This window comes from Rattus norvegicus, chromosome 6 (assembly GCF_036323735.1).
Source record: "Rattus norvegicus strain BN/NHsdMcwi chromosome 6, GRCr8, whole genome shotgun sequence".
In the NCBI taxonomy this organism is placed as follows: domain Eukaryota; kingdom Metazoa; phylum Chordata; class Mammalia; order Rodentia; family Muridae; genus Rattus; species Rattus norvegicus.
The window spans coordinates 75,055,578-75,069,446 of record NC_086024.1 but is presented as its reverse complement, the minus strand read 5'-3'; the positions used below and the strand labels follow the sequence as shown (position 1 = coordinate 75,069,446).

At 45.1% G+C, this 13,869-nt stretch overlaps 1 protein-coding gene across 16 annotated transcripts in view; it reads left to right on the top strand.

Moving 5' to 3' along the window:
* The window catches only part of Heatr5a (HEAT repeat containing 5A), a 97,982-nt gene extending 85,761 nt beyond the window's left edge, over window positions 1-12,221 (top strand). For 11 of the 16 annotated variants that reach the window (XM_063262109.1, XM_039078140.1, XM_039078149.2 and 8 more), the window contains 4 exons: window positions 3,712-3,936; window positions 7,056-7,210; window positions 8,615-8,828; window positions 10,499-12,221. In XM_063262109.1, the coding sequence (XP_063118179.1) occupies window positions 3,712-3,936; window positions 7,056-7,210; window positions 8,615-8,828; window positions 10,499-10,803 (899 nt within the window). In that variant the 3' untranslated portion in view covers window positions 10,804-12,221. The other 5 variants (XM_063262110.1, XM_063262108.1, XM_039078145.2 and 2 more) reach the window with 3 other exon arrangements.
* Window positions 12,222-13,869: the final 1,648 nt, after the last annotated feature.

Here is a 13,869-nt window from a genome sequence, read left to right as displayed (position 1 = left end):
ACTTCATAACTGTAATTTTGCTACTGCTGTGAACCATAATGTAAACACCCGATACGTAATCCACAGAGCCTCGACCTCCAGGTGGCAAACACTGTCCTAGAGGAGGGGATGGCGGAATATGGCCATATTCCCATTCGAGTATTTTTTTATAATCCTGTAAGATTAGTTTTACAGTCTAATATTATTTGTTTCACCAAAAAGGTGGAAGTAAAATACACAGACAAGACAGCAAATGTGATAGACAAGTGCACTTTCTGCGATTGGCTTCTTATTCCGGTTCTAGGCATGGAACCCAGGTTTGGAGCATGTGAGAGTGTTTCCGGCCATCTCTCTAAAATGTAATCTCGAGCTGACAGTATTTTAAATCAAGTAGTAGTGCTTGGAGGTTTTCAGTGTACAGACCCTGATGGGTAGTTCTGCCTCTGTATGACAAATTGTCATGATGACACCTATCAGTTCCTCCATCTACTCTTAGGCTCTCCAGGCGCTGCAGAACCCACTGCATCCCAGAAGGCTCCTACGATCGTGTTGTTTGCGGTTGTGCGTGCTTTCTGTGAGCTTAAGCCACACAATTCCAGGTCAGGCAGACCCACTCTGCCACCATGCGTGTGTTAGTCAGAGAACAGCGTTTCAGGAGTCGGTTCTTCCTGCTCTGTTTGGAGGCAGCCTCTCTTGCTCCGTCACTGCGGTGCATCCTGTGGGTGGCTGATCTGCAGGCCTCTGTTCTGGTTCTAGGGGCTAAGTCTGTTCTAGTTCCAGCCGCACTGGCCAGCTTTTTAATGTTTTCTTCCTTCAGAGTTAGCTCTAGTCTCACCTTATCAGAAAGTGTTCCCTGGAAACCTTCAGTCTTGTTTGACTGTGTACAGACACTCTTTCTGTATGAAGATCTGCAGCTTTCTCTGTCATGTAAATACATGGTGTGTAACTATTGTATAAGACATAAATATGGGTGGAGCTGTGGTTTATTCTAATTCAAATGTGTATTTTGTACAAAATCTGCCTCAGGAGCCCAGAAGATGGCTTTATGTTAAAGTTCCTGCCACGCAAACATGGCCTCGGAGTGTAGATGCCCAGAGCCACATAAAAGCTGAGCATGCAGGTGTGTGCCTGTGACTCCAGTGCTGCGGCTAAGGGAGGAGGAGGCAAAAGCAGTCAGGTCTCCAGAGTCCCTGAGGCAGCCGGCCGGCCAGTGGGACTGTCACAGAAAATAAGATGAGCCGTAGAGGAAGACCCAGGGTTGACTTATACTTGGGCACGCGCATGCGCACGTGCACGCGCACACACACACACACACACACACACACACACAGTGACTGACCAGCCTGCATATACCACAAACACACCAAAAATAGTTTTCAGTCCTGTCACAGAGCGTTGGTAAAGGTGCTTTCCACCAGGCTTGACACCCAGAGTTCAATCCCAGAACCAACATGGTAGAAGGCGAGAACTGATGCCTACGAGTTGTCTGACCTCCATTTGCACACCGTGGTGTATGTGCGCCCACACAGAATAAATAGGAAAGGGTTTTATTTTAAAGAACTAGCACATAAATACCCAGGACTTAATAGATACTTCATAGTCAGTAAACATATATTTGTTTTAATATGTCCCAGCCATTTTATAAACTGTTTCTAGCCTAATGACTTCAAGCTTCAATTTGAATTAAAATACAATCCTTTGTTCACACACGCTGTTTTAATACTAAGAGCAGCACAAAAATTAATTTATTAGAGAATTGGGTTAAAAAAATATGAGTCTTACCAAGTAATAGTCAGGGAAAATAAATTGCCATTTTAGTCTCTCCACATTCTTTGTTTTTTCCTGATACTGAGGCACCTGACCAGTGAAGGTATCCCCGGTTCCTTCCACACCCCCTTTTTTTAACTTGTGTTTTGAGACAGGAGCTCACTAGCTTGATCACGATGGTCTTGAACTTCACCTGGAGCACGGGCTACAGAATGATTCTGCTTCCTTAGACTCAAGGAGCCTGTGCCACCAGGTGTGCCTGCTTATAACTCATTTCAGCTCTTTAGCGGCCATGAAAATTTTATTTCTTTTTTTGTTTGTTTGTTTCTTGTTGCTTTGGTTTGGTTGTTTTGACAGGTATTACTGTGTAACCTAAAATGTCTCCAACCTGAGATCCCTCTGCCTCAGCCTCCCAGATTCTTGGATCATATGTATACTCCAACATATGTATCCCCATTATACCAGGCTCTATGAAAACTTTTTATTAAGATTTATTTTTAACCACGTCTGTAGCCAGACATGTCAGACCCCTGGAGCTAGAGTTACAGGCAAATGTGAGTCTCCCAACGTGGGTGCTGAGAACCAAAGTCAGGTCTGGAAAAGCAGCAAATTGCTCTTAACCACTGAGCCATCTCTACAGGCTCCATGAAAACTTTATCATAAGTGGCTTTCTATAAATTCCTTGGAAATGACTTAATATAAAATAAATTATAATGTTAAGTAAAGTGCCTATCACTAAAATGTGAAGATCTGAGTTGGGATCCCAGTGCCCACTCCGAAGCCAGGAATTGTGGCATATTTCTTTAACTCTTAGCGTAGGGTCGGAAAGGAGACAGTTAGCTCCCTGGAAGTCACCAGTCTAGACAGTTAGTGATGTCTGGGTTCAGTGACAGACCCTATCCCAGACAATCCAGTGTCAACCTGCACTCCCAGTGTTCACATATACTGTACACACAAACAAAAACAAAAAGTGGAAAGACTGCAGACTAGCTATGGACATGCATACCTGTAATCCCAGCTACTCAGGACTTTAAGATAGGAATATATGAATTCAAGTCCAGCCTAGGCAATTTAGTGAAACCCTATCTCAAAATTCAAAATAAAAGAGAAGGGGGAAAGGTACAAGTATATAGCTCAGTAGTAGAACGTGCTTATCTACCAAGAGTAAAGCCCTAGGTTCAGTCCCCAAAAGGTCTTATAAACATATTTGAAATAAATTGAATAGTAACAATACCCACATCACATTGTGAATATACTTAGAGCTACCAGACTGTATACCTCAAAGTGGGGAGATAGGACTAGACTTGGAGATGCATGCCTGTCACGCCAGCCTTCCAGAGTCTGAGGCAGAAGAATCAGGAGTTCACCCACCCTGGATACACAGTGAGCCCCTGCCTCAAAGGCAACAAAGACTATAACAGATAAGATAGGAAAGCTGAGCTGAGCATGGTGACACACTTTACCCCAAGACTTAGAGGACAAAGGCAGATAGATAGATCTCTGCAGTCGAGGCCAGCCGGGTCCACAGAGTGAGTTCTGGACAGCCAGGTATGTAATATGTACTGAGACCTTATTTTTAAAAAAGAAAGATTAATAGTTATTATACTAATAGGTATTAGTATCAAAAGCTTGATACTAAGCGATACAACCAAAGTAACATTTCCAGTTACAACTGTCAGAATTTGATCCAACTGTAAAAATCTTAATTGATGGGGAAGTTGCTTTGGTGATCCATTGGTTGGATTGCCCTGCAAGCAGAGAGGCCTGAGTTGGAGCCCAAGAACCATGTTTTACAAAGCTGGGCACAGCAGCACACACTTGTAGCCCCCTGTATGAGGGAGTGAGGAGGCTTGGCACGTGCTGGAAGTCTTCTGCACGAGCAGTGGGTGCCCTTCACTGACGAGGCATCTTCCCTTGACGACTTTAGAAAGCATGCATGCTCACAGTTTTCACCTTACCTTGCAGGGAGCGTCTCAGTTCTCCCTACCATATTGTACCTTGCCATTGGAGTCCTCCGGGAAACTGCTGTGAAGTTACCTGGGGGGCAGTTGTCCTCCACAGTCACAGCCTCCCTGCACGCTCTGAAAGGAATCTTGACATCCCCCATGGCCCGGGCAGAAAAGAGCCACGAAGCTTGGACCAGCCTCCTCCAAAGTGCATTGGCAACTGTGCTTGACTGCTGGAGCCCAGGTCAGTGAGACCGGCGGGTCGAAGGTAGAGGCGTGGTGCTTCTGTCTCTGTTCCTGGTTTTTGGCTAAGCTATTCTGTTGATCATATTTGGTAGTCTCGTAGAAGAGACCGTATTTAAGAGAGAGTCCATATTTAAGAGAGAAAAGGCAGTAAAGAATGGCGGGATTGGAATTACGGTGATGAGAACAGCACATTGGAATACATTTCCAGCACATTTGAATGTGTTAACCTCTGCCAGTGTAAGAGGGGAATTCTCCATCATAACAAATCCTCCTTTTATCCCAGACCCGCAACAGTGTTTGGGTGCATCTGTGTATCAGCCAGGACAGAGAGGTTTGACTGTTACCGTAAATCAGTAGGAGCTGGTCAGGAAAGTAAGATGTTTGCAGAGGGACCGCTTGCTCCCAGCTTGGCCTGATGCTGCCAGTCATCCCAACACTTGGCAATAGAAACAAGGATATCGGAGGTCAAGGCCATCCTTAGTTACACAGTGAGTTCAGGGCTGGCCTAGCCAAGCCAGGCCCTATCTCAAGAAAAGGCCTGAGCCTCTCATGAAGTTGCTAGGACGTTGGCCAGGGCTACAACTAGAGGGTTTGATTCCAGGATGACTCTCAGACAGCTGTTGGCACGGGGCCTGCATGAGCCGCATAAGACTCCTACTGCCAAGCAGACTTCTCTTCTGTCTGTCCTCTGTATGTAAAGGGCAGTAGAGGGATTGTAGGAGAAATGGGCGGAGGCGCAAGGGACATTTACCTTAATGACTTTAAAGGTGCTCCTACTGAACTAACAGCTGTCTGTGCTGCACTTTCAAGTTGCTCTGAATGACTAGAAATAACTTTGCTGGGGTGAAGCAGGAGAACCCCTGGGTGCATGCCTGTGTCACACCGTCCCCTTACTGACTTGGTGTGGCTTGGGCAAATGACCAGATTTCTGTTTCTTACTCAGTCAGACAGTGTGGCTGCTGGGGTGCAGTGTCCAAGCACCACAGAGCAGTCAGGGCACTGCTGTGTGGCTCACTTTAACATGTCCAGCTCACCTGAGAAAACGCAGACATGGTCTCTATTAGATTCCACTCATCCATAAGATGCCCTTTCCCCATGTCATCTCCTCTCAGGTGTCAGCCCTCGAAGTTCTCCATCCACCCAGTGTCAGTCACCCTGGCTCACTGTCTGGCGTTTTGAGTGATTTTTCCCCTGAGGTAGGGTCTCGAGTAGCCCCAGCTGATGGTGAGTCTGTGGCAGAGGATTGCCTGGCATTCCATTCTCCTGCCCAGCCTCCCAAGGGCTGGGGTTACAGACTTGAGCCCATGTGCTGCTCTCTGTGTCTCTAATGTTTTGATAAGCATGGACCTTGTTACTAGCTGGCTGTAAATTCTTTATTTGATCCCCATGTTACAGTGAGGTTGTCTAAGAGGGCTGACTGGCACATGTGTCGTTTAAGTACTTATTGAATTGCTTTAACTGGTGCTACTGTTTATGCGTGACATTTGTTTGTAAATAACAACCATTTAGTGGGCTAGGTTGTAGCTGATCAGTACTTGTCTACCATGCACAAAGCCCTGCTTTCCGCCCCAGCACTCATACACTTGGCACGGTAGCTCAGCCTGCAAGCCCAGCACTCAGGAGCTGCAGGCAAGGAAAGGCCATCTACAGCCACACAGCAAGTTGGAGGTCAGCCTAGGCTATTTGAAATTCTGGAAGATTTTTTGTTTGTTTTGTTTTGGGTTTTAAACCAACCACAACACTTGATCTTGGCCAAAAACCCAAGAAACTATTTTTTTAATTAATTAATTAATTAATCAATTAATTAAAGCTTAATTTAATTTAATGAATCAAGTTTACCACTTTTTCTCATTTTGTTTTGTCAGTCTATCTGGTTTTTTGCACTTTTAAATCAGAATACATAAATTAGGGAGATTTTTCAAACACTAGATAGCAAATTCTAGTGAAAAAGTTACTTTGATAAACAGAACTAGCTTTAGATCCAATTTTGGCTCTAATGTAAAGTCCAAAACTTCTGTTTAGTTTTAAAAGTTGATTTTTACTTTTTCAGCTTCTCTTCTTTTTTTTTAATGATTTTATTTTTCTTGGATATTTTATGTATTTATATTTCAAATGTTATCCCCTTTCCTCCCTCCCCCTGCTTCTATAAGGATGCTCCCACTCCCACCCACCCACTCCCAGCTCATCTTCCTGGCATTCCCCTACACTGGGAAACAAGCTTTCACGGGACCGAGGGCCTCTCCCCTCATTGATGCCAGACAATGCCATCCTCTGCAGCTGGAGCCATGGGTCCCTCCATGTAAACTCGTGGTTGGTGTTTTAGTCCCTGGGAGCTCTGGTGGGGTCTGGTTGGTTGATATTGTTGTTCTTCCTATGGTGTTGCAAACCCCTTCAGCCCCTTCAGTCTTTTCTCTAACTCCTCCATTGGGGTCCCCTTGTTCAGTCCAATGGTTAGCTGCAGCCATCCTCATCTGTATCAGTGGGGCTCTGGCAGAGCCTCTCAGGAGACACCCATATCTGCTCCTGTCAGCAAGTAGCTCTTGGCATCAGCAATAGTGACTGGGTTTGGTGACTGCCTGTGGGATAGACCCCCAGGTGTGGCAGTCTCTGGATGTGTCTGTCTGTTTTTAAGACATGGTTTATCTGTGTAGCCTTGGCTGTCCTGGAACTCTGTAGACCAGGCTGGCCTCCAGCTCACAGAGATCCACCTGCCTCTGCCAACCAAGTGCTGGGATTAAAACCATGGGCCACCACTGCCCAGCATCACCCTTTCTAAATTACTGGGTTTTCATGGCTACTTTAATACTTCATTAGGAGTATTTAGTTAGAATATTTATTCTAACTAGTCCTTGGAAAAATGGAGATGGAGCTCAATGGTGGAGTGCTTGCCTGGTCCGTGCAAGGCTCAGTCTCTCGGGTGTGTGTGTGGTGGGAGTGGACTAGCACTCATGGGACTTTGAGCACCCAGACATGGACCACCACTGTCCAGCTGCCCTCTGGGGTTCTGAAGAGTCAGTGTGTCTGCAAGGAAAAAATGTTGCTAACCAAACTAAAGACAGCGTCACACAGACATGTGACACAGTAAATGTGAGCCTCCTAACTGTCGTTTCTCCGCAGTAGATGGAGCACATCAAGAGCTTGATGAAATCAGCTTGCTTACTGCCATCACAGTATTTATTTTATCTACCAGTCCAGAAGTGACAGCCGTCCCCTGCCTTCAGAATCGCTGCATTGAAAAATTTAAGGCTGCCCTGGAGAGCAAAGATTCTGTGGTAAATGTCTTTTAGCAGAGAGCTATTTGCAGTAGAGATCTGTTGAGACATGTTGCCTTTATGATACACACTGTACTTCTTTGTGATCTCGATTTCTATGACAAAAAGTATCTAGGGACTAGAGTGTGGTTCAGTGGGCAGTGTGCACACCTGCACACACAGGGCCCCAGGCTCGATGCCCAGGACTGCACAAACCTAGCATGGCAGTGTCATCTGCAATGTCAGCACTGCACTGGGGCTAGAGATGGAGATCCCGAGCGGCTGAGCTAAGGCCATCCTAAGCTGCATGAGACTAAATCCAAGACCACAAAGGTAAAACAGTACTGTATGTTTAAGTGAGAGCACTTTAATATTGGCGTAACGCTCCAGAGTAGTGTGGTTAACTAATCCCAGCACTGGGAATGCGAAGATAGGAGAAATGCCCATTATCCAAGGCTAGCTCATCTACATAATGTGTTTCAGGTCAACCAAGACTACATAGTGAAAACAGAAAACCAAAACCACAGAACTGGAGAGATGGGTTTGGCAGTTACCAGCGCCTCCTACCAGAGGGCCAAAGCTCAGCTTCCAGCATTCTAATTGGATAGTTTGCAGCCGCCTGGACCTTCAGTCTCTGTACACACTGCAATCAAGTACCCGTATCACACCCAGAAGCATACACATACACATAATGTATTAAAACAAAATCATTGATACAACACAGGATTTTTATGATAATTTGTGCATCATCTTTAAAGAAAAAATGCAATAAGGAATAATAGATTAGGTTAGGCCAGATTAAATGTTTGTTTTTTCATGTGTTATGAAATGATTTGGAGCCCATACTCAGAAATACTTCTTCCTAGCAAAGACATTGGAACCAAATTTTCTCAGAGGAAAAATAATACTAATGCTCAGAATACGCCTAGAATTTAAGGAGGCGATGTATGGATGAGTGTGTAGCTGTTTTCCTTTATTCTTATGTCCAGTTTGTCACTGGCTACCTGCCCAAGTTGTAGCAGGCTCCAAGTGGAAGCTGTGACAAGTCATGGCACATCTTAGTGTGGGCCTTAAAACATTTGGACCATGACATGAATCAAATGTGTAGAATTTTGCTGTAAAACACTTACTGTGTTCGTTTTTACTGAGACTGCATGTTTTACACAGTCCAGAGACACCTGAGGAAGTGAGCTAGAGGGTGAGCCCCTCCCTCTGCACTGAGCTCCTCTGTGCTGCTCCACACTGCACGGCCACTGCCGCCACTGTTTTTATATAATGGTCCTAGCACTTCCAAAACTAAAGAGAACTAGGATAATATAAACTTTTGCCACTTTAACGCAAAGAGTTTGCGAGAGCATTTGTTCTTTGTGTCTCTCTGTTCTAGCTTTTTTAAATTTACACTATCTTCTCATCTTGCCTGGTTAGGTACAAATGAAGACCTGTCAGCTCCTACACTCCATTTTTCAGTATCCAAAGCCGGCCATTTCCTACCCGTACATTTACTCCTTAGCGTCTTCCATTGTGGAGAAACTGCAGGAAATGGACAGGAGGAGGCCTGGAGATGCTGCCGAGCTGCAGCTCTGTCAGGAAGGAATAAAGCTCCTAGAAGCTTTGGTCACCGTTGCGGACGAAGAGCACCGTGAGTGTCAGCACTGAGCCCGGCTCTCTCCAGTGTCTGTAGTTACATGGTGTCCATTTCCCTTTCTTCAGAAGGCCCTTAGGAGGGGCCACAATGGCTGGTTCTCAAGCACCTGGGGCAGCAGGGTCTCTTAGGGCTAAGAGTTTGTCAGGACCCTGTCTCATCAACAACAAGCAAGCAAAAAAGGTCGCTGGGTTGGCAGACACTTCCGTAGTCCAGCATTCCTGCCATGGAGACTAGATATCACCAGGAGTCTGAGGCCCACCCGGGCAACACAGTGGGACTGTTCAACCCTAGACGAGAGCTACAGGATTAACAGCTGCTGAGAAAGGTCACTTGGTCTTCCCAGAGAGGAGCCTGTGCTTAGTGATGCAATAGCAAGTGGTCAGCTCTCAAACTTAACTGACTTAGCAGCTTGTATTTATATATGTATTTTTGTAGTTACACACACCAATTAAAAAAAAAAGAGGCCATGAATTTGAGAAAGAGTGGGGAACATGGGACGGGTTAGAAGGAGAAGGGAGAAGTGAAATAACTATAGTAGACATATATATTTTTTAAATTAATTTTTTTTAAAGAAAAGAAAAGGGGAGTTGGAGAGATGGCTCAGTGGTTAAGAGTACTGCCTACTCTTCCAGAGGTCCTGAGTTCAAATCCCAGCAACCACATGATAGCTCACAACCACCTGTAATGAAATGTGGGTGCCCTTTTCTGGTGTGCAGGCATACATGTAGGCAGAACACTGTATACATAGGAATAAATAAATCTTTTTTAAAAGAGGGGAGAGGGCTTGGGGAGGTGGCACATTCCTTTAATCCCAGGACTCAAGAGGCAGAGACAGGTGGAATCTGTGTGAGTTTGAGGGCAAACAGGGCTATTGTCCAGATAAATCTTGTCTTGAAAAGCAGGAAAGAAAAGGAGAACTGGGGACTGGAGAGATGGCTCCATGGTTAAGAGCACTGGCTGCTCTTTCTGAAGTCCTGAGTTCAAATCCCAGCAACCACATGGTGGTTCACAACCATCTGTAATGAGATCTGGTGCCCTCTTCTGGTGTGTCTGAAGACAGCTACAGTGTATTCATATACGTAAAATAAATAAATACTTGGGTTGGGGATTTGGCTCAGTGGTAGAGCGCTTGCCTAGCAAGCGCAAGGCCCTGGGTTCGATCCCCAGCTCCGGAAAAAAAAAAAGAATAGAAAAAATAAATAAATACTTTTAAGAGAGAGAGAGAGAGAGAGAGAGAGAGAGAGAGAGAGAGAACTGGAGAGATAGCTCAGTCAATAAACGTCTTGCCTTGGAAGTACTAGGACCTGAGTTTGGTCATTCAGAACCTGTAATCCCAGCATTCAGGAGGTGGAGACAGGAGAATAACAAGTTTTAATGTCCCCCTCAGTGAATTTGTGGCTGGAACTAGCCTTAAAAAACAAAACAAAACAAAACTGGGTGGTGTGGAGGTGATGCTTGCTTGTCCCACTGCCAAGGAGTCAGAAACAAGTGATCCCTGGGGCTTCCTGTCCAGCCTAGCCCACACGTGGGCTCTGGATGTAGACACACACATGCATGCACGCACACACACACACGCACAGAACGTAATAGAATGTGAGAAGAGATGACGGTGAAGAGTTTACTTGAAGCTCCTTCCTCCCTGAACCTGCCCTTTCTCACCGCAGGTGCTCAGCTGGTGGCCTGCCTTCTGCCCATCCTCATTTCCTTCCTTTTGGACGAGAATGCTCTGGGATCAGCAACTTCAGTAACGAGAAGTCTGCACGACTTTGCTTTGCAAACTCTCATGCAGATTGGGCCTCGGTATTCCTCCGTGTTTAAGAATGTCATGGCCTCTTCCCCGGCCCTGAAAGCCCGGCTGGAGGCTGCTGTAAAGGGCAATCAGGAAAGTGTCAGAGTGGATCCGTCTTCTAAGCAAGCCAAGAACTTGGGAAGGAACTCAAGCATCCAATTAAAGACCAGTTTCCTGTGAGCTGCTCTTCTAGACACTGAGCACCTGAATGTAACACTTATGTTTCCTTGCTTTGGGGACAAAAGTGAAACTTAAGGCACAAGTGCACTTAGACATCCTGTCATTGTTCTAATTTCAGGAGCGACTGAAACTTAACATTCTTGGTAATTTTGGTTTGGTTTGGTTTCCACTTTCTAAACCATGGAACTGTCAGAACTCTTGCCAGGCATTTCAGTAAAGTGCCAAAGATCCAAGTGTACTAAGCAGTCCACTGCTGTGAAGCTGAGGGATTCCCTCTAACGGTCCATATGTTCTACTTTTGAGAGACATCAAAGTGTCCACGCTTACACCACATCCCACTTCTATGTGAAATCCTGCCTTATGCAGTGGGAGTATCAAACTTTGTTGCATTTCTCAAGCAACATCAACAATTAGAGAAGGGTGGCACTCACCTGAGGAGACTGAGACAGGATGATGGTCAAAGTTTCAACCAGCCTGGTCTACAGAGCAGCAGTGACCACAGGATAAGACTTCTCTCAAAAAGATCAATTAACACTCAAACTAATTAACAGTAATAATGCCAACAATAAATGAGTGATTGGAACACTATTTAAGAACTAGACCTAAGCCAGGTGGTGGTGACCGTGCCTCTAGCCCCTCACTCGGGAGACAGGCGGGTGGATCTCTGTGAGTCTGAGGCCAGCCTGGTTTACAGAGTGAGTTCCAGGACAGCCAGGACTACACAGAGAATCCATGTCTCAAACAAACAAGCAACCAGATCTAGAATTACCCAGCTTAGACTAGGAGGGCCAGCTTCAGCCCCACCATGTGGCTTGAGGCTGTGGTCTCTGGATCATGACTGTATCTCCAAGTGAGTGTATGTTGAGTTCACACGGAATGCTTTTATGTAGAATAGACGGTCTCCCTCCCACCTTCTCAGATGGGTTTTCTGTTACCTCTGTTCCTTTTGTTTTTATTGTGGAAATCATTCATATTGAAAGCCTAATATAGAGTCATGTGTATATTGATATGGGATTATATGATGTCAAATTTAGTACAACAAATTTAGAACTTAAGTGAATACAAATACTTTTTTAACACAGAATGTATTTTAATATAAAAATATAATGATAAAGTCATACTGGTAGAAAATATTTTTGGCTATGTTTACCATCATTTTCCCTCCACTTCAGTATTGTGCTGTGTGAACTGACCACTATATCCAAATGAAGCAGCTTCCTGTTAAAATTTACAGACTGCAAGGACAGAGGTGTGGTCAGAATTGAGAAAAACTGATGAGGCCAGGAGACACGTGGTGGACCGTGCTTTGTTATGTTTGTATGTCAAGCTCTTCTGAAGCTCAGAGAGGAAAACGTTTGGCGAACTCTATACCACCATCACCTTTTCTATATTACATGAATAAAGCTAATTTTCTCTAATGTTCTTGTAGTTTGAAGGGTTCGTCCAGGAAAGATGACCAGTCTTTCTCTCAGATTCACCACAGTCCCGCTTTCTGCTCGGGAGTGTTCCCTCAGTGGTTTAGGGTTGTCTTCCTAGAGGACTTGAGTATATGTTTCCTGAAACGCCCTTCTTCTCCCAGCTCTCCCTGTGAACTTCATCTCCTTTCAGGCGTGGGCTGTCTTGCTAACGACATGTTATACCCTCGACCTACGGAGTTTAACTTGTGCCTTACTTATGTGTGGCCATCGTCACTGCCACAGTGTAATGCCTCCTGGTCCTCAGCCCAGTGTACCGTCTCACCTCCCTTGTAGACGGCTCCTCAAAGGGAGAGATTGTGTCCAGTGAGCTTACCTCCACGCCATCAACCGTGTTCCTAACAGCGCTGAGTTGCCCTGCTGTGAGCCAGAGTCAGGCTCAGGAGCATGCTCCTCCTCTACCAAGGAAGATGCAGCCCAGGCGTTCTCCAGATATAATCTATTAGTGTGATTATTAGGGCTCTCCGGATATAATCTATTAGTGTGATTATTAGGGCTCTCCGGATATAATCTATTAGTGTGATTATTAGGGCTCTCTTAGTTCCATTGCTGTGAAGAGACACCGTGTCCAAGGCAGCTCTTATAAAGGAAACCATTTATTTAATTGGGGGCTTGTTTATGGTTTCAGAGGATTAGCCCTTTATCCTCACAGCAAGCACACAAGTACGGAGCTAAGAGCTGCTTCCTGATCCCAGGGAGCATGCAGAAGGACTTTGGGCTTGGTGTGGGCTTTTCAAACCTCAAAGCCCATCCCCAAGTGACACACCTCCTCCAACAAGGTCATTCTTTTTTTTTTTTTAAGATTTATTCATTTATTATATATAAGTACACTGTAGCTGTCTTCAGACACACCAGAAGAGGGCATCAGATCTCTTTACAGATGGTTGTGAGCCACCATGTGGTTGCTGGGAATTGAACTCAGGACCTCTGGAAGAGCAGTCGGGAGCTCTTTTTTTTTTTTTTTTTTTTTTTTTTTTGGAGCTGAGGACCAAACCCAGGCGAGTGCTCTACCACTGAGCTAAATCCCCAACCCCAGGGGTGCTCTTAACTGCTGAGCCATCTCTTCAGCCCCAACAAGGTCATTCTTAATTGTTCCATCAACTGGGGACTTAATCATGCAATCTATGAGCCTATGGGGCCTTCTCAAACAAACATACGGGTTTTATTGTCTCCTCCATTTTGATTGTTTCATTTGGTTGTTAAGATTTCTGCTCAGCTTTTGATTGGCATAAAGTCTTTAAGCATGTCATCTTAGTTGACAGTGCTGAATTTTTAGAAATTACTTCACTGATAAGAAAAGTCGTAATGAAGGCCCTGGGTTCGGTCCCCAGCTCCGAAAAAAAAGAAAAGTCGTAATGGCTGAGGATTGATCCTGTCTTTCAAGGTTTCTTTCCATAGGGCAGTGGTTATCAACTTGTGCATCCTGACCCCTTTGGGGATCGAATGACCTTCTCACAGGGGTTGTATGGCAGATACCCTGCATATCCGATGTTTGCATTACCATTCTTACCAGTAGCAAAATTACAGCTAAAAAGTATAGCAGTGAAGTAACTTTATGACTGGGGTCACCACAACACGGGGAACTGTATTG